This window comes from Cryptotermes secundus, unplaced genomic scaffold (genome assembly GCF_002891405.2).
Source record: "Cryptotermes secundus unplaced genomic scaffold, Csec_1.0 scaffold369, whole genome shotgun sequence".
NCBI classification, from domain to species: domain Eukaryota; kingdom Metazoa; phylum Arthropoda; class Insecta; order Blattodea; family Kalotermitidae; genus Cryptotermes; species Cryptotermes secundus.
Genome location: NW_019725844.1, coordinates 69,892 through 90,888, shown reverse-complemented (window position 1 = coordinate 90,888; position 20,997 = coordinate 69,892). Strand labels below are relative to the sequence as shown.

The 20,997-nt window shown below is 36.9% G+C and overlaps 2 protein-coding genes across 5 annotated transcripts in view; one reads left to right on the top strand and one right to left on the bottom strand.

The window, feature by feature from the left end:
* Positions 1–221: 221 nt before the first annotated feature.
* Positions 222–11,495, bottom strand: LOC111863679 (methyltransferase-like protein 22). Of its 4 annotated transcripts, none has more exons than XM_023850202.2 (7): positions 11,439–11,495; positions 10,531–10,618; positions 7,020–7,169; positions 6,403–6,591; positions 5,425–5,592; positions 5,205–5,304; positions 222–1,703 (listed from the first exon to the last, which is right to left on the bottom strand). In XM_023850202.2, the coding sequence occupies exons 1-7, from the start codon at positions 11,493–11,495 to the stop codon at positions 1,508–1,510; spliced, it is 948 nt and encodes a 315-aa protein (XP_023705970.1). In that variant the 3' UTR covers positions 222–1,507. The 4 variants fall into 4 exon arrangements, with proteins under 4 accessions (XP_023705970.1, XP_023705971.1, XP_023705973.1 ...); XM_023850203.2 differs by lacking the exon at positions 11,439–11,495 and adding an exon at positions 11,015–11,429; XM_023850205.2 differs by lacking the exon at positions 5,425–5,592.
* Positions 11,496–11,518: 23 nt separating this feature from the next.
* LOC111863678 (protein disulfide-isomerase) overlaps positions 11,519–20,997 on the top strand; it is a 34,526-nt gene continuing 25,047 nt past the window's right edge. Inside the window, exons 1-2 of the mRNA XM_023850201.1 lie at positions 11,519–11,754; positions 18,131–18,328. Of these exons, the coding sequence (XP_023705969.1) occupies positions 11,610–11,754; positions 18,131–18,328 (343 nt within the window). The 5' untranslated portion in view covers positions 11,519–11,609. The remainder of the gene's footprint in view (positions 11,755–18,130; positions 18,329–20,997) is intronic.

Sequence of the window (20,997 nt, the reverse complement as noted above, 5' to 3'; positions counted from 1 at the left end):
CAAACTCATACAATACACGAGTTTGAATTAAGACATATAAGATGATAAATCTTAGCAAGTTTTAGTGTATACAAATTTTATTAAAGTTAATGAAGAATTTATATTTTAAATAATTTTATGAACGACACATGATGGGAAGCAATGCAATAGCTTAGCGTAAACAACGCACCTGAGGATGACACTGTGATGCTGAAACATGTAGTGAAGTGACATGTGAGACTGAGTGCACTACAAGACGGCCAATACATACATATCATGGACGAGAATCAGTGCAACAGGACGCTAAAATACAACACTGTTCCATTTATATAACATCCATATGCTGTCACACATTTCTGCTGTTATTAACCACTGAAGCATCCAAGCTGCATAAGAGAATTAGTAATTTTCTCGCACACATTTGAAGTTCTTAGGGAGCTTAATATTATTTACTCATGAAAGAAGAGAAACTCTAATAACTTAAAATTTGTCACTAAAAAAATACACATACACAATGAAACATCCCAGAAACACTTTCACCATTGTAAATACTGTTAATGGTCGAATATAACATTAACAATGACCAATTCTAAAGACAGCAATAGCATTGAGCCACAGAAAGTATCTGCCTAACCCCTCCTTTAAGTCATGTACTGCAGTTGGAATTATGAAAGACTGGCAGAAAATGTGTTAGTTCCAAGGTATACCAATTACACATTTCACCCTTTGACAAATCAATTGTAAATACTTCCAAAAATAATGGTTCTCTATCTATAAATATTATCTAATACTAACAGCCAATAAGCCTTTCACTGTAAATGATTCAGATTCAAATACTGTACTTAATCAATGCCCAATAAGACATTCAATGTAATTAAAGCTCCATTGTCATGGTTAATCTTTGTAAACAAACTGCACAGTGGAAAATCTGTGCACATAACGGTGAAAGGCATATAAAGATTTTATATTGTAGAGTGTAAACCATTACTATGCAACAACCACAGGATAAACAAATATACCAGAGACGTTTCAAGGCAACAGTTCTGCAAATGCATCCCCGTGCAACGGACACGAACGCAACAATGGTACAGCAATAGAGGCTGTGTTTTCTAAATTGTCCGTGCTGGAAGGTTATAAGCAAGATGAGGTTTAGAGCTTAGTCAGTTGATAGTCAGGCAGTGAAGAGAAGACTAGGAGGTTGGCATGAAATGGCCACAAGTTAGTTGCAAGAACGCTCAGTTGAAAGTCCAGCTGTGAGAAGACTTCATGGGATATTTGGAGTGTGTAATTCAGTAAGTCTGTTATAGTTCCTGTGTTAAAATCTGTTGCCAGGAACAGGCTAATGGAGACTAATAGATTGAGGACCCTGGTCTTTATCAGTGATCTGTAAAGTGTAGTCACGAGTCGCAAGTGTATACATGGTCAATAAAGTCACCAATCCAAACCCCATCTACAGTCACACACATACTACATGACAATATCATACTACATATATCTTGTAATAAGGTAAACTACAAAAATTGAAGGCCTAACATTTTGATATTATACGCCAAAGGACCAGCTCTTTGACACGTTCATAGTTGAAATATTGAGGAAAATCAATTGGCACTTGCTCCACTTCCCACTGCGAATCCAGAGGTTTTGCCTGAGCTTTCTGCAGACACTGCAGGAAATACTCATAGCATGGTGCTACGGAATCAAAGTCAGCAACTGTGAATACATACCTGGAAAGAGACACAGAGAGGAAAGATTAACGATAACGATAACTTCTAAATCCTTGTTAACCAGAAAAGTGGTTATGACGTCTGGTACTGTATATCATGGTGGCCATGATGTCTGGATATAATGCCGATCGGCAATGCAAACTTGTACATTGTGCTTGCAAGATGTTCTGGCTGCTTCAGAGTGTGACAGGAAGTTGCTGATTGCTTGATAGCTGTCCTAGATTCGAGTTTTTTTGACTGAACATTATGGCAAGTCAAGTCATAGCAAGAAGATGTAAGTGATGAGGAGGTGTTTTATGAACTGTTACAAGAAAATGAATAAAGCAATACTTCAGAGAGTGAATATAGTAGTGACAGTGAAGTAAATGTGAAAATTCTGTCAGGTGAACAAAGTGTCAGCTCTGATGAAGCAGAAAATATCAGCGACAACAGTAGCATGCAACCAGATGTATGGGCAAATTTAGGTGCTGAGTGACCAAGTTTTCCATTTACGATGGGGTACCCAAAAGAAACCGAACTAATTTTTTGTGGGCAGAGCTTTTGTAGTACCGCATTTTGCCGCTATGAGCGCATAGAGCTAACATGCCTGAGTCGATAAGCCGACTACCGTTGCTTCAGAAGGTAAGGACTAGTTTCGGCAGAGTTTATAGTAACAACTGTTTTGTGTGATCGTCGTTTTTGCAATGGCTGATTTTCGTGAACAGCATGTGGCGGTGAAATTCTGCTTTTTGCTCGGGAAAAGTGGAACAGAAACTCTTGAAATGTTAAAAACAGCGTACAAGGACGATGCTATGGGGAAAACTCAAGTGTTTAAGTGGTTTTCCCATTTCAAAAATGGTGAAATGTCAATTGATGACAAACCTCGTTCTGGTCGTCCTTGCACAGCCCGAACACATGAAAATGTTAAAAAAGTTCGTGAAATCATCAAGGAAGATCGACGACGGACCATTGAAGAAATTGTGGAGCTGTCGGGAGTGACTTGGAGCTCAGCGGCCAGATTTGTGACAGTCGGGTGACTGGTTTTTCAATTATTACAATGCCCCTGCTCACACAGCCCTGTCTGTACGACAATTCTTGACCAAAAATGGTATGACCCCTGTTCCTCACCCTCCATACTCACCCGACCTTGCCCCGTGCGACTTTTTTTTTGTTTCCTTGAATGAAAAGAGACATGAAAGGAAAAAACGATGGAGGCACTGTCAAGCATCTCAAAAGATGAATTTAGACAATGTTTTGAAAAATGGAATAAAAGACTAGACAAGTGTATTAGTATAAGTGAAGAGTACTTTGAAGGGGATTGAAGGTTTGTGCTTAAAATTTGAATAAACAAGTTAAAAAAAATTAGTTCGGTTTCTTTTGGGTACCCCCTCGTACTGGCAAGCCTGGCATAAATGTTGATTTAGAAGACCCCAGTAATACCCTGGAATATTTTGAGTTGTTTTGTACACCAGACATTGCAGAAGTAATAGCCAAAGAAACAAATCGGTATGCCCAAAAATTTTTAGAAAACATGCCAAATCCAAAACTGAAATCTAGGACCCCATCACTGGGCTGGTATTGAACTCTTCACAATTATAAAGTATTTATAGTATCTGCCACCTGAGTTGCAGCAATGTTTCGGGTGGTTAGTGATGATTTCATAATCTGTAAAACAATTATTTTGCAGTGGATGTTTGGAAGAACAGTTCAGATTATTCATCCATACTAGCCTTGAGCTTGCTCACATGGCAATAAGCAACTCTGTTTATCAATGAGGCTTCCACATTGTCACAATAAGCAAAGCTAGGAGTGTATGTTTTTGCTAGAGAGATCTATGATCATGTTTCACTTCTAAACATCAGAAGCCTCTCAAGACAGTGTATATTGAATGTGCATGCCTCAGGCATGTGTATGAGATCATGTAGTCTGAACAGAAATGAAAGTCAGTGGCAACAGTGGTGGACTTTTTGAGAATAAAGCCGAAAGTACAGAATTTTACCAAAAAATATATATATAAACTTTAATATAATGGCTACAGAAATGAAAATATAGGTGTGTGAAGTCTAATAATTGGTCTTTCACGGTCTTTTTGTTCCATAATTTTATAACAACACATGATTGAGATATTTCATTTTAAAAAGGGAATAAAAATTATAAAATTAAATGCCTGGGGGAATGTAACGTGCCACTTTTGGAGAGATAAGAACATGGAAAAGAACCATCTGACTGGTTAAAATCTATCCAAACAACCAAATAAAAACAAACCATTTATTGCTGTGAAGAATCAAGATACAAAATCATATTTTTGGAATATTTTAATATTAACATACCATATTTTGGTTATATTTCAGATACCTGTAAGCCACTATAAAATGTACTTAAATTCGAGGAACCCTAGAAAATAATGTGCCATCCAAGTTTCAAAATTATAACTTGAAAGAATAAATACCAGGTGTGCAAAATTTATTGAATAGTTACTAAATACAGCACATACAATCTTCGATGTATAAAATATTCTTGAATAATTTTATTAATATCTTTTTACATACCACTCTGAATGTGTATGAATATGATGTACAATCAGTTGTTTTGGAGGTATTTGGAAAACTGTGGCAAACTAAGTTTCAGTTTATGACAATTTAACAGACCACTGTTACTGAGAGGTTAATGTAGAATCAGAAAACCTTCAACATAACTAAGCCTGTGGTAACAAAAGCTTGAGCTTCAAAACTCTGAATTCAAGAACCCACCACTGCATGTAATCCTGAGTCAGTTCCACCAACTTCTGATCCTGGAAAACCTATCTCCCTAAGATCCATTTAAAGAGATCATTTTCTAAAAGGTTTCCACACAAAACTTCTGCATGCAGTCCTTATCTTCCCTTCCAGCTTCCTATATTTCATTATCCTAGCAATGTGTAAATGATGAAGTTCCTTCCCTTCCTAAATTGCTCACTCTGCCCTTCTTGGGTCCTGATACTTTCCTGAGCATTTTATTTTTAAACAGCTGCAACTTATGTCTTTCCTTGAAAGTAAGGTGCCAACTTTCATAATCAAAGTAACTAGCAGAACTGTACTATATAATGTGGCAAGTGTTTAGCTGACATGGAATGATAGCAGAAGGATAGGAAGATGAATGGGAAAGGATTTCAAAGGAAGCAGTAGTGGCTCAATTTGAGTTACTAGTCTAGTATTTGTCTCAAACAAGAGAGGATAACCTTGAAAGTTATTAGTAGCGGTAGCTGGTATCCCAGCCAAAATTTAAACAAGGTACCCGCTGAATACAAGGAGCCAGTGTACTGTATTGAAATTGGTTATAAGGATGTGAACTGAATTGAATGTAACTGTAGATGGGTCTAGGGAAGGAATTTTGCAATCACAGTGATATTCGTATTCTGTATGTAGTAGTTTCTTGAACCCCTGAGCAGTTACCAACAACTTGTACGAAAGTGTTGGTTACGGTGACACAATTAAGTTTGAGTGGGCCCAGGCATGAAGAACTGTCCAATATATGGATAGTCACCTTTTCTCCAATGCAATGTATACTGTCTTGTCTGGAGGAGTTCTCAAAATTCTCTGCAAGGTGTTCACAAATGCTTCTGTCACATCGTTGTCATAAATCACTAGAATATTAAAAGTGGTATATATTTTAGTGCAAATGATAAAGTTAATTAAATGCATTAAACTATTTGCAAGACATTAAGTGTTAACAAAACTAATTTCAGATGATTTATTCTCCTCACCATCAGCAACAAGAACCACTGTAACATTTGTTAGTTTTGCTTCAACATTAGGGCACCAGCCATGTGCATAGAAATCAAGGCCAAGAACAGTGAAATTAGCCTTCAGAAGCTTGTAATTTCTGGCTGCATTCGCTCTGATGAGTTCCAGGATTCCTCCCACATCAATGTCTACCAAAAAATAAATAATAATAAAATTATGGAGATGAGAAATAGAGATTACTGGAAGAAGAGTTACTTGTTAGTTAAATGATGTTTAAACTTTAGTACAATGAAATATGGTGAAGGTAAATTAAATCAGAATCATGTTTAACCTTGCAACATGCTGAATACAGCACAATGTAAAAAATTAAATATCCCTGCCGTGTTTAATAACAAAACATGGTGTGTAAAGCAGTGTTTCTCAACCAGTGGTACATAACCAACTGGTGGGATCTGTATGTCACATGGGGAGGACATAAGGTCTCAGAAATAGTACTTAATTTAATAACACAGAATTATCTAATACAAAAACTTGTAACCACTCTAACCACAAGTTTCTCGTTATTGCTGCATTATATTCATATTTCTGCTAGCAGAACTATTTTGTTTTCGTAGAATTCTAATATAAGACATAATAATTCTTACATTCTTTGAATTGTTACAAACTTCCATTAATGTTTATATTAACAAAATGTACATAAATGTAAAAATACACTTCAAGGAAAGAAAGAAACTTTTCACTGTGGTCTGATGATAGTGTTTTGACAAAATGACCACTGGGACACAATACATACAAGGCTGAGAATCACTGATGTAAAAGACATTTATCTCAACTTGTCTGACAGCGTCAATACAGTGAGTTCAAATGGTGCAGTAATTGGTTAAAATGTATAAATATTAAAATACCAGGCAAGCAAATATTATTAACTGGGAAAAAAAAAAAGAACTTTTGTACATGCTTATGATGCCATGATGCTGTATATAAAATTCTTATGTCACCTGTGCATATTACTTCTGATGCAAACATGGCTGCAACAATACTAGTAAACCCAACACCAGATCCCAGCTCTAGGACGGTGTGATCTTGCAGAAGTGAAGACCCATAATGAAGTAGAAAGTCTCCCAAAAGTAATGCACCACGCCAAATCTGACGGCCCACAAGGTCCAGTGTTGTAGAATAACTGTGCTCTGAGCAAATGAAGTTTAGAAAGTTAATTACTATAAATCTTTTATACATTTAACAAAACTCACAAGATGAAGTGCTTCTGTGTGATCTCTCACGGAAAAGATGTGGCACTGATCTCCCATCCCTGTGGGACAGAGGAACTGGGCCCATTAAAGAGCAAGCAATAGTCTGACAGATCTGAGAACTTATGAACAGTTAAAAAATCTGGAGAGGCAGGGACATTTGTCTTTGATACCACACGCAGACCAGTGTGCAGTGTACCCAGCCCCATATCCAACGAGTAGTAGGTGTGTGGTCATACACTTCCATCTAGTGCCAAGGTCAAGAATGTGTCTCTTCATGTGGTACCTTAAGGATATGGAGAACTTTACCTTTATTTACTATACTTAGAACTGCACACAAGTGTGTCTGTCCATATGTGACACTTTACCAATTGCAATAATCCCTTCTTTCTGCATCAAAACAGGTTTCCTGCATACGATTAGATCGCCATCTTCATCCATCATCACCCCACAATTTGTACCACATTCCGAAGACTCAATGTTGAGTGCGTATTTGAATGGAAATCTTGAAACCACATCTGATAAGAGAAATACAGTTCTATGAGATACTGGACTAAGGAAGTACAAGGAAACATCAAAATTGTCAAATTTGAGGTTTTCACAGTGGTGACCATAAAGAGTGCTGTCTTCTGGGATGTGGCGCCATGTAGATCTTGTGTGAACCAACGTTTCAGGGGAACTTATCGACTCCATCTCCAGGGGAGAAAAATCTGTGAGCGAGGAACCAGCGTGTGCAGGTAGCTAGCAGACTGCTAGCGATACATTGCTCTGAAATGTCGGTTCACACAAGATCTACACAGTACCAATCCCAGAAGATGGCATTCTTCATCCAAATTGTCGTTTGTAAATTACACACATCATCTGCAGCTGAATACATTTTCCCAGTATGAATGAATATGAAGAATTGTGTGTGATATGAGATTCTCAAGGCAGTGACTACGTGTAGGATAATTACTGTTTTCTATCTCTCCTACTCCCTGCTACCTCCTGTTGGTTCACTCCGAACCATTATTCTTGCACTGCCTCCATCCTTTAGAAAATGTTTCTTTTAAGGGCCTCATATTCTTTCACCATTCTCCTCATTCCTCTAAACTCACCAAGGTCCTCAATCTCAGCACCTCCTCCCTCTATATGCAGTTCACTTCTGTCCATACTCAGCTTACTCCTCCACCCCAACAATGGAGGCAGCGCATACGTCTGAAATGTCCCTAAATATCTAGAAGATTACAGATTCCAGAAGGCAATACTTTTTGCAAATTATTTGGATAAATTTGGGGGGCAACCAGCCACATCAATTCATGATTGAAGCCTGTTGGAGACCCTTTCTGTCTCCATCAATTAGGGAATTACTCCCTGATGATGGGGATGAAGAAGGTCCCTAAGACACTGGAATAAAACTCCGTGGCCTGTAGTCCGCAAGCAAACTATACCAACCGAGCTGACGAGTGGTGAGAATATTTGAACCCAAGAGGGATGAAATAATAGGAAATTTGAGGAAGCTGCATAATGAGGAGTTTCATAACTTGTACTTTTAGCCAAATATGATTAGAATGATCAAGTCAAGGAGGGTGAGATGGGTATGGCATGCAACATGCATGGAAGAGGAATGCACACAAGGTTCTGGTGGGAAAGCCAGAAACGAAGAAGCCACTCGGAAGACATAGATGTAGGTGTGAGGATAATATTAAAATTAATCTTAGAGAAACAGGATGGAGTGGTATGGACTGGATTCATCTAACTCAGAATAGGGACCAGTGCTGGGACCTTGTGAACACGGTAATGAACCTCTGGATTCCATAGATGTTAGGAAATTCTTGAGCAGCTGAGTGACTGGCAGCTTTTCAAGAATGACTCAGCTCCATGGAGTTAGATATTAACACCAGTTCTGAGTCAGATATGCTATACCCAAATTCAGAAACTGAAATTGTTTGAAATATGGAAAACTTTTTCTTTTGGTCTTTCATGCAATTATTCAGGCAACTAGTTTCTGCTAGCAGGGCCCACAACCCTCAACACTAGTCTAGTTATGTAATAGAATTTCACATACATCTGAAACTCAATCACTGCCACTCTGTGTTGCAATCATTATGTAATGACTGGACTGTATTGTAAGTTTGATACATTTATTTTCTACAGATCACCCTATAAGTGTCAACACCCATTCCCTTCTAACCTTAACACTTTGCGGACCGGTGGCATATTTTTTTGCCCAGCGCTTTTAAATGTGGTGGACCGGTGGCATGTTATTATGACTTTAGGACACGTTATGTTGAAACACACTATACCTTGCACTGGCGCCAGGCAGACACATGACTGGTGGTGCATGATAGACCTCTTGAATGTTTGCTTCATAGTCAGTAACATGACCCCGCTGTTTATGATCCAACTGTTTTCCTTTCTCACTCCAAAAGTAAATGCCTTTATTCATCTTTCAGCTGCATGCACCAGGCACGAAGTTACTAGTGCAAAATGGATCAAGGTTGGAAGAGGTTGAGGTCCAAGCATTTTCTTGGAGAACAAGAAATATCTGACGTGTTCTCCGATGAGCTATCTGACGTCCCTTGTGAGTCTGCTAGTGATAGGGACTCACAATCTGATAGTGAGCGTGTCAGGGGCGAACAAAAAATTGTGGCCACAGACAGTGAAAGTGAAAGTGACAGTAGCTCTGACGAAAGTGCAGGTAGCAACATTGCGGGTAGAGCCACATGGGGAAAAGCAGACAAAACGCCTGCTTTGGGACAGTTTACTGGAAATCCAGGGGTGAAGCAAATTCCATCGGACCCAACACAAGTGTCTGAAGTATTAAATATGACAGGAACGGAATAGAATGAATGTTTTTAGTTGTAAATTGAATCGTTCTAATTGTACTGCTGAATAACATCGTTTTGCTTTGCTCATATTTTCTTGTATATGTGACTGAGAATGACAGTATTTTGAGAATATGAGTTTCACGGTTTTGGCCTATTATTCTCTTCCTCGGAAAACAGTAAAGTGGACAAAGAAAGTTGCCTTGTGGCTTATAAATTGTGCCATTTTCAATTCATTTTTGGTTTTCAAAAATCTAAACCCTCATTCAAAATTGAAATACAAGGCATTTCTGCTGAATGTGGCAAAAGCCTGGGCTACAGACCACATGGTGGCGGCAGAACCGGTGGCAGACACAGTCTTAGTACGACCAGGGCCGTCTACTCCCACCCCACGCAGGCCTCATTTTGACCCCCCTGGGCAACTCTCGGGTGATATGCGGAAACAGACCCTCATGAAAATTGTGAAGAGTGAACATGCCAAGGGGAAGCAGCCTTCTAGGCGATGCTGTGTTTGCGCAGTACACAACAAAAGGAGTATGACTGTCTACATGTGCAAGTTCTGTGTAATGCCACTTCACAAAGGGGAATGTTTCCAGAAATATCATATTCTCAAGCACTTCTAGGCGCATTGGTAAGTGTTCTCCAAAAAGTTTAGTTCATACAATTAATTAGGAGATTTTATATTAATTTTTAAAGTGAACAGTGCACAAGTTAGGGTAGTAGGTTTAAAAATGCCGGTCCCCAGGGTGATTTAAATATTTAAATTGCCGGTCCGTAAAGTGTTAATATCTGTAAACTAGTTGAATTATAATTATAATTGATTATAATCAATGGAGGCACTATATGTCCCCCCACCCCTCTCCATGTTGGCAGCAACAAAAATACGCTGAATATTTCATGTGTTATCACACAGGGATACGGTCTTGAACCTGTACCTATGTAGTTGTGTTCTCTGACATCATTGTCTCACCTTGGTCAGCAGAAGAGGAAATGTATATGACAAGGATGGGGATATCTTGGGTGGTACCTCTGTAAAGTAGAATTTAACCAGTAAAGTTCTAGCAATACTAACTTTCTGTTGCTAAACTGGGCTTCTCTGTGCTGTCTCTGTTAATTTCTTGGTGAATCTCAGATGTGATTTGATATTCGTCACTTGACATCTGAAACAGTGGATAACAAAACACTGAAAACGATGCAAATACTGTAACCAAGTGCTTGCTTCATATCAGCATAGGTGAAGTCATAAATTGTTTCATTAAGTTTTAATTGTGTATTTATTTTAAATGTTTTGACTTTCGACTAAGACATATTAATATACTGCAATCTTCATGGCGTATCCAATAGAAACTGTATAACGACCCAGTAGATAAATAAATGAAATATTTAATCTGAATTGGCCATGTTGTTTATCTAAGAATATCAACAACATGCCGAAAAAAAAAACATACGGGAGTAAATTAGAAGCTTCGCCGCAGTTTCATAACTGTCGGCATTAATGAAATGACACGGCATATCGTGTTGGAAAATATTTTGCGTTGACGGGACTACGTACTTACCATAGAGCTCATATGTGATTATTTTAAATTTCCAGATAGAACAGCTGTCTTCAGAACAAGAATACCACGTTACACAGGCTGTACATTTTGATATAAAGAAAAGCGCTTTCAGGTTGCATAACAAAGTATTATTCATTAATTCAAAATTATAATCAACGAAGAATTTTAACACATTTAAAACTCACTAATATTGTTACCATGTGAATTAATCTTACAGAAATTTGAACAATTATGACACATCGTTTGGCACCACTGCTCAATCTGGACTTTCCCGTTCAAACTAGAAACTATATTGAAATACAGCCTTCGGAATGGCAATAATGGTCAATTTAAAACAGATAGTGAAGTTATAAATGTTATGGAATTGTTTAACTGTTTTTCAAATTCCTCACAAAATCATTTGGAAGTACATTTTGATAAATACCATAGGTCTTGATGCGTCAATGTTACGCGTCTTTTGTCGTCTTTTGTCTTCCAGCATTGGATTGCGTAGACCAATAAAATCTCACCACGATTCGATGATGCCACGCACATCGTAAGGGACGATATAAGTGTGAATTACCACGTTACCGGTTGTAGTAGAGGACTTGACAAGATGATATATAAAGTGTGTATTCTGTTAGCCATTTCATCCACCGTGTTTTGTGATGAAATTAAGAATGATGAAGGTGTACTTGTTTTCACAAAAGATAACTTCAGAACGGGTGTAAAGGATAACGAATTTGTTCTTGTTGAATTCTGTAAGTACCTGGACCTAGGACCATATAGCACCACTTCTTTACTAGTTTATTATATCATCACAGTATATATTGGGGTTGTAGTGTTCAAACTGAACATAAAATTCGTAATGTAATATATATATCTGAAGCGTGTTATACGTGTGCAACTATCAGAGCGTAATATAGCTTTACGATGAAGTTCACATATTGAATACGTATTTATTATATTATTGGTCGGTAGAACAACTAGTAACGAAATACATAAAATAAGTATTTTAGTTACGTGGGATTTTACTAGATTTGTCATTAATGGTCGTCGTATTCTGAGGGACGCCAGAGACGTGCCAAAACGTGTCGCAGCTTCTGGGCAGGGTTGAATAAACTTGCAGCGGCAAATGTACATAATTCAAGATGTTACACATTTTCGTGGAACCCTGTGACTAGAGTTCATTAAAGACGCTTACGCACCGGAACTAGTGAAGGTGTAAAGTTTGCGATTAGGCAGAATGCTTGATGCGGATACCGAAGCTTCTAAAAAACATACAAACACGTGGCGAACAGTTAGTTTGGTGTGAATGTTGCTGTACATTCGTACTGCAGAGGAATGTTAGATGCAGTAATTATGGAATTAATTAACTGTTACCATGCAGTATGGAATATACAATTGGCAATTCATAGAAATGGAAAGAAAAGGAATGATTTCGGGACACAAAGCAGAAGTAGTGCCCTAATGAAGGTTCCGTTAGCACAGTTCCACCATCAAACATGGAGAGTGAACAAAATTGGGAATGAGGGTAGATAGATATACTACATAAAAGCACGTAGATTGCAATTAACGGTCTGTTTCTTGTGGACCAAAATGAATGCATGTGCTGAGCTCACAAAATACAGCTTGATGGAAAATTAAGTATTCCATTAATTTGGAATGGAATTTCCAGTGTTTTAAAGTAATTATTCCATTACAACTGGCATCAACATATAGAAATGAATAATGACCAAAAAAAGTAAAGCTATACCTGTAACAGGCCATGAAGGCCTATAGGATTGTGAGACGGGGGTCCCACATTATCTAGACAGTCTGCTCAAAGATGGCGGTAAGGTTGTCAGCCTTATGTGCCGACTGCGCTTTACTCCCCAGGAAAATTATTTATTTAATTCCTAGTACTTAACATAACATAACATAACATAGCTACATGGTTTCACAGATCCATTGTCCGGAAACCGGACTGGATATTGAACTCGTCACACCAAACTGACATTGCAATGTGCAACCTGGTCTAGACAATAAAATATTCAACAATTATAACATTGATAGGTACAACAGTATAAAAATCAGTCATCTTACAATTCTTTGCTAGAACATAGTCTTAGAAAACAGACTGTAACAGTGCATAAAATTACCTACTTGCCATATATTCACCTACCGAGTAAAATGCTTTTGAAGCCAGAAAATCCTTTAGTCTTTGTTTAAAAATATTAATATTGTCTTTCAAGATATATATGTTTTGTGGCAGGTTGTTAAATATTCTAATAGATGTAAAATGCACACCCTTCTGAATGGAAGATAATCTCACAGAAGAAACATGTAGCCTATTGTGCCATCTGGTACTTATTTGATGTATGTTATCGTTTGCTTGGTACATATTATAATTTTTAATTACAAACAATATCATAGTATATATATATAAGCAGGGGACTGTAAGTATACCCAATTTCTTAAAGCCTTCCCTACATGAATCTCTAGGACCCAGCCTTAACAAAACTCTTATTGCTCTTTTTTGGGCCACAAATATGCTTTTCATTGATGAAGATGAGCCCCAGAAAATAATTCCGTAATTGAGTTGAGCCTGAACATGGGAAAAATAGACGATACGTAAAACTTGTCCATTCACAATGGGTTGCAATTTTCTAAGCATGTAAATTGCAATGCATAATTTTTTTATTAAACTAATCGAATATTGTTTCCAATTGAGATGAGAGTCAAGGCACATACCCAAGAACTTAACATTTTCATCAATATTAAGATTTTGATCATTATATTCTATACGAATGTAGTATGTAGTGGATGTATGTATGTAGTGGATAGTCTAAAGCCTTAGGAGTGGCAAATTTAATTACATGCGTTTTGTCCAGATTAAGTACTAGTTGGTTATTTTGAAACCATTTATGGATACGATTCATTATTAGATTTATTTTTTGATTCAATGTGGTAATATCTTTTGAAGAAACAATAATAGTGGTATCATCTGCGTAAAGAATGATATGAGCTAGACCTTTTAGGATACTAGGAAAGTCATTGATGTAGACATTAAACAGTAATGGACCCAATACTGAGCCCTGGGGAACACCATGCCTGCTAGTTAACCATCTGGAAACAGAAGTGTTAAGGTTTTGAGTCTGTAATAGAGTTCTCTGCTTCCTGTTAAATAAGTATGATTCAAACCATTTCAAAATGGATCCTCTAATTCCATAATGTTCCAACTTTTGAATTAACAAGTCATGGTTAACGCAATCAAATGCCCTTGTAAGGTCACAAAAAATACCTACTACCAGTTCCTTATTATTCCATGCTTTATATACTGAGTTTGTTAAGTTAAAAATTGCATTTTGTGTCGATGCACCATTTCTAAATCCATATTGCTCATCAACAATAATATTATTATTTGTCAACTGTTGTTTTAACCTATTAAAGACTAATATTTCAAATAATTTGGAAAATCCTGTCAACAGAGAAATAGGCCTATAGTTAGATATTTCGGATGCATCACCCTTTTTAAAACATGGTATGATGTTGGCATATTTTAGCCGATCTGGGTATATTCCAGTATATAAGGATAAGTTATAGATATAGGTGAGTGGTTTAGCTATCTGCTCACCGCATAACTTGATAATTTTATTGGACAGCCCATCGTATCCACAGGAAGTCTTATTCTTTAGTGAAGAGATTGTGCTTAAGACTTCAGTTAAGGTAATTGGAATATTAGCTATTTCAGGAAACTTATCAAGAAGGCTCTTTCTAATTATAGGATGTACACCTTCATATATAGGATACTGGCTAATTAGCTTTTCCACTGAGTTTATAAAGAATGTATTAAAAGACTCCGCTGCTTTATTGATGTGTATTTTTTTATTATCACTTCTTAATTCTGATGGAATAAACTTCTTTTTGGATGCATGACCTACTTCATTATTAATAATTTTCCAGGATACCTTGGATTTGTTGGTACATTCAGATAACAATTTGTTATAGTACAGTTCTTTTGCTTTACTAATGACTCTTTTTAATATGGCACAATATCGAGTATAATACTCTTTTAATTGAGGATGACTAGTAGCTCTGCACATTATAAAGAGAGATTTTTTTCGTCTACAAGACACTCTAATACCATTAGTAATCCACTGATTATTGTATGCAGCATTTACCACAAATTGCATTGGAAAACACGATTCAAAAATAACTAAGAAAGTATTCAAGAATGTATTGAAACTAGCATTAACATCTGTGTTACTGAGGGTATTGTCCCATTTCTCATTTTGCAACATGTCAATAAAATTTAAGACTCTAGACTTGGTTAATAGTCTTTTCCTAACAAGTCTATTCTTTTTCATTTGAGTTCCAAAAACATTATTTACCACTAGATATTGTGCGTCATGATCAGAAAGCCCATTGTTTACAGAGCACACATGGAAGGTATTTAATCTATTATAGTCCAAAAAAATATTGTCTATAGCAGTACTTGACACTTTAGCTATCCTTGTAGGGAAGTCAACAACATGGCACAAGTTATATGTTTGCAAAAGTGAGATTACCTGGTGAACATTATTTGAGTTACTTAGAAAGTTGACATTAAAATCTCCACACAGTATAATTTCAAGCTTTGGCTTGTATAAGAGCTTCATAATTACTTCCAGTTGATTAATAAATACTTGTATATCACCACTGGGAGATCTATAAATACATAAAAATATAAAGGTAATATTACCAGTTTTCATCTGTATTGCACAGGCCTCTATAACCTTTTCTATACAATATTTGGAAATGTCCACTACATTACATGTCAAATCTGATTTACAATAGATGCATACACCACCTCCAGTATTGAGTTGACGTGAAAAATTGGAGGCCAGGTAATAATTCTCAGGTTTTATCATCAATAATTTCGGCTCAACTAAATAATGCTCTGTAATACAAATAATGTGCGGACTTAAATCAAAACTGTGCAGCATACAAGTTAATTCGTCGATTTTGTGTTGCAGTCCTCTTATATTTTGGTGAAATACATTTAATGTATTATGGTTAGTCTGAATAAGTTTAAAGTTACTTTGTGACTCATCCCAGCTACTTTGGTCAGATGTCGTTACCATAAAAAATCATCATATCTACTTGCTGGTCGTCTTCTTTGTCGCTTACTTGGCAACGTAGTGGGTGTCTTTCCCTGCTGTTTATCTGCCTCCCCAGAAGAGATTGCTAGATGTTTTCCAGAAGTAGTGGGTTCCCTACTTGTCTTTATCCCATCCTGCCTCTGAGTCTTCTTCCAATGTACTTATTTCTGTTAGAGGATGAGTGAACCCCAGGGCCATTGTGCGACCCGAAGGATTAGGTCAATTGAAAAAAATCCACTGACCTAAATAGATGAAAAACGTTTTGTTGTAAACATGTTGCTTACTTGAATACATTCTCAAAGTTCTTCTGCCTTTGCTATATAAACTGGGAATTATTTCAGAAATTAAGTGTTTCAGGACTTTACATATACAGTAAGCTGGCTGTGGTTTTCATAATTTTTCTTGGGTCCTCCAGGCAAATTGTGGGTCAGTAGTTCTTCAAATTAAACCTCTGCTGTATCATTTCCCACCCATTATTCACTATCATTCTATGCTTAATGATTTGAGTTTGAGAGAGTATTGTTAAATAAACTGTAAATAAATAAGGAAGGAAGGAAAAGTGAACCTTGATAGCTCTGCTGATACTGATGAATGCCTATGAACTAGTGAGACTGAGTCCACTTGGTACTGCAGCCACTACTGGCCTATTGTACTAGTCCCAGATGATATAGATGATGGTGATTGTGAAGCAGTTGGTGGAATGAAGATTTGCAAGGGAACCTGAAGTACTAGGAGAAAACTTGCCCCAGTGCCACGTTGTCCACCACAAATCCCACATGACCAAACCTGGGCCTGCACTGTGGGAAGCCAGCAACTAACCGGTTCAGATATGACACGGCCATGCCTATGAACTAGACATTTATTTTGTGGCAGAGCAATTTAGGCATTTTACGTGGACTTGTGGACAGAGTGACTTTAGGTCCCATATAACATCTTTCCCAGATTAAGTGATGGCAAGGTGGAACATGATTTCTGTAGAAAAAGGCAATGGGAGGTTGAGGCTCTACAGGAAGCATAGAGCTTCCCTTGAAGCATGAGGCTCCAAGTTTCTTCAAAACATTTGTATCTGTCTCTCAGAGTACATGCAAAAGATCTGCTCTATTATGTCGAAACCCACACTGATGATCCCCAATAATGTCATCTATATATGGACTTAACCTTGAGAGAAAAATATTGGATAAAATTTTGTATGATGTTGAAGGCAGTGATATCCCCCAATAATTATTACAGTCAGTTTTATCACCATTCTTGTGAACTGGTACAATAATAGACTCCTTCCACTGATCAGGTAATTTTTCCATATGCCAAATTGAAGTAATTTAGCTTATGGATCTTAGAACGTAATATTTCACCTCTTTCTTGGATACATTCTGCCAGAATTTGATCACTGTCTGGTGATTTATGCTGTTTCAATTCTGCAATAGCACTTTCAACCTCAAAAAGGCTAGGACCAGGTACTAACGGCTCAGCCACATCTGGATAAATTGGTGTCAGAAATGCATTTGTCACAAGATACATTTCAGTCAGAGCTCTTCGTGCTCTGTGGTGGTCTTTTAGTTTTTTCCTGAAGATGTGGGCACCAGAAATATAAAACACTTTAATGGACAGTTTGTAGCAACAAAGCACTCACTGTTTGGCAGGTGATGTTTGCCTGATATTAAACAATCCCGTAATAGTAGTTTCCACCTGTATTGATATATCCTTCTGAAGATTGTTTCAGACTGAAACATGCCAAGGATGAAAGATTACAAAGGAGGAAAAAAATTTATCAGTGACACTGGCCGGAGTTGATAACCTTTTATAGTACTGATTAGAAGTCCTTGGATGTAGTATTAAGCTCAATAAGAAGGAAAATGTGATGGACTTGGGATCCAAAATAGTTTTACTTTTTGATGAAAAACCAAATTAGGTTGACGTATGGTGGTTGATGCAGTGATTGTGGCAAATGTTTCTGCATGTACATGTATTTTACTTGTAACTTATTTGTTACAATTGTTTATTTAATATGTTACAGATGCGCCATGGTGTGGCCACTGCAAATCTCTGGCTCCAGAATATATAAAGGCAGCAAAGAAGTTAGCTGACCAAGAGTCTGCAATTAAACTAGCCAAAGTAGATGCAACCGAAGAAACCGAACTTGCAGAAGAGCATGGTGTGAAGGGTTATCCCACACTCAAGTTTTTCCGCAATGGATCCCCAATTGATTATTCTGGTATGTTTTGATGGACTCTTCCAAGAATTTGTGTATACAAAACACTGATATTTGCAATTTTGTTCTAATATATGTTGGAGAGTAGTTGAAAATGGCAGCAGTAAATGGCAGTGGAAGGTATGCTTAGTCTGTATTGCAGTGTGTACCTTTGCTGAAGTTTATAATACATCTCTACATAGGAGAACTGTGTAATGCATACTGTAATTCTGTCAAATTTTGTATCTTGCTATAAATGCAGCTATTTTTCCTGAACTTTTTAAGTTCATAGTCTGCATATTCATTGACTTCCAACTGTTTCTCGAGGGCTATGAAGTATAAGATATGATCATATTGAAATATGTATATCAGTATGATATCAATAACTATATCAGTTTCCCTTTCAGATTCATATATGTTACTGTAATATGTTTGTGTAATTCATAATGTGATTGAAAATTCAATTGTAGATATCCAGTATTTTTGTTGTAAACATTCATATTGTGGGCTTTCTTTCTACCGACTGTAATTTTGAATGAGAAAGAGAAGCTTTGATTTGTGAACAGTTTCTTCTTGTGTGATTTACCTTAATAATCTTGAAGTTGATGGATCACTAAATATTTTGCTTTGCGTTAATGACTCCATCCTGTCTGCTTAAAGAACTGTTGTAATGTGTTAAGAAAAAGGTAAGAAGACCTTTGTCAGTATGTTTTTAACCTTTAACGTACAGACTTTTAAATTGCTGGGAGCCCTCTCCGTCCGGAATTTAACTCGCCCTAATTAATTAACATTGCAGACTTTCAGGAAAAACTACATATTTTCTGTTCTATGCAACATAGAAATACAAATTAAAAACAACCTGAAAGACAGTAAAATATTCTACATATACACAAAAGTGAAATTTTTACAAACAAAACTTAACTGTGATTCTTTTGTCATGAAATGCAAAATATACTCTTTATTGTTATGAAATTCCAGAGGACTTACCTGTAGTTTTTTTTTAAACTTTGAGATTTGGTGATATTGTAAATATAATCACACTATATGCAACAATATTTTGTTCAGACTCTATGCGAGTTTGAACTGTGTCACTTCACAGTTTATGATACCCCATACTCTGTCGTGTATGCCACTTCTCGAAGCAGTCTGCGACACATAGCGCAACATCACACTTTTTGCACTAGACCAAGGTTCTCCAAACTATGGCCCGCGAAAGAATTGTGCAGAAATGCACCAATTGAACTAATTTTCCAATGAGTACTGGTAAAAAAAAATACTTGTTCATAGATTTCAAATTCATTAATTAAGATTGTGTTTAAAATATCTTGATATTCCATATTATGTTAATATTAATAATATTCACAATTTTACTAATTCTGGACTGTATACTGCGCGGTATTTCTTTGTACTTGTTCGGCCTCGATCGGCAGTGTCACTTCATGGCAATGTAGGTAGCGCGAGCAGAATTTCCTCCCTCATTTGCAAATTTAGTCATTTCATATCTGAAAGAACAATTTCGGAAGCTATTTGCTGATTTGGATGCCAGTGCTCAGGAAATTAGATTGTTTCAAAATCCGTTTGACTGTGATGCTGCAGATGTCTCAAGTCAAATTCAAATGGAAATTATTGGAACTTCAGGAAAATTATCATATTAAAGACAAATATAAGGAAAGAAATTTGATCAAATTTTATAAATTTCTGAACTCTGAGCAGTTTCCAAATTTAAAGAAATTTGCTCGTAAATTTATCTCCATTTTGGGGATGACGTATCTTTGTGAACAAACTTTTTCCCAGATGAAGTACATCAAGTCGAAATACAGGGCAAATTTATCCATTGAACATTTACAGTCACTACTTGTGATTAGCGTTTCAAAATTTGAACCTCAATTTAATCGGATTTTAAGAATGCAAAAAGAGATCCATCATTCACATTGTTTTATTATAATTTGTGATGAAAATATGAGCATTTGCTGCTACTGTCTGTTTTCATTAATATACGATAATTTATTCTCACGTACTTTGTATTTAGTTTATGAAATTCTGTGCTTTCAGTAAAACTCATATACCTAGAGTTATTAATTTCTCATTTTATTCGGCCCACTGAAAGTGCTGAAGTGCCTAATGTGGCCCGTGTTTCAGAAAGTTTGGAGACCCCTGCACTAGACAGTGGTGCTCCTGCTTTTCTTATTTAGTGAAACACACAACAGCATCTTTGATTCCCTTTAGTTGGCCAGTGTTGTCAATATTTCACCTCCAGTTGACTCAGTTGGGCCCCAGATAACCTTGGCCTCCCCCGAGAAATGCCACTGACCGTGATATTCACCTTGTGTGATTGAAGAATCATCTTGGGGGAGGGGGGTTTCCAGCAAAATCGAATAAATTATGTTGATTGACAAAGCGACACTCTCACCTCTTAGTAATACTCGCAAAATAGTGATGCAAAGTAATTATACAAGGTGTGGCAATAAAGAACCCGGATTACTTTTATGACTCATTTCCGGCCACGTCATTGACGAAGAGGAGGGTAGGGCATTGACCCTTGGACTTCCCTCTACCGTCACACAAAGTTTCATTCACGTGCATCGGTTAGTCTGGCCGCGACCATTGTTAGAAGCGGATCGTGTTTCTGAGCTCCGTCGGAATAATGCTGAGTGCTAATGCAGAACAACGTGCTAACATCAAATTCCTCACAA

What these genes read in the sequence shown, in the direction of transcription:
- LOC111863679 (XM_023850202.2), bottom strand. Translation starts at nt 11,495, where the DNA reads ATGCTGGAAGACAAAAGACGACAAAAGACGCGTAACATTGACGCATCA. An exon ending in ATCAGAAGTAATATGCACAG is followed by an intron (nt 5,593 to 6,402) that starts GTGACATAAGAA and finishes ATTTTTTGGTAG; the next exon opens with ACATTGATGTGGGAGGAATC. An exon ending in TACATTGCATTGGAGAAAAG is followed by an intron (nt 1,704 to 5,204) that starts GTGACTATCCAT and finishes GTCTCTTTCCAG; the next exon opens with GTATGTATTCACAGTTGCTG.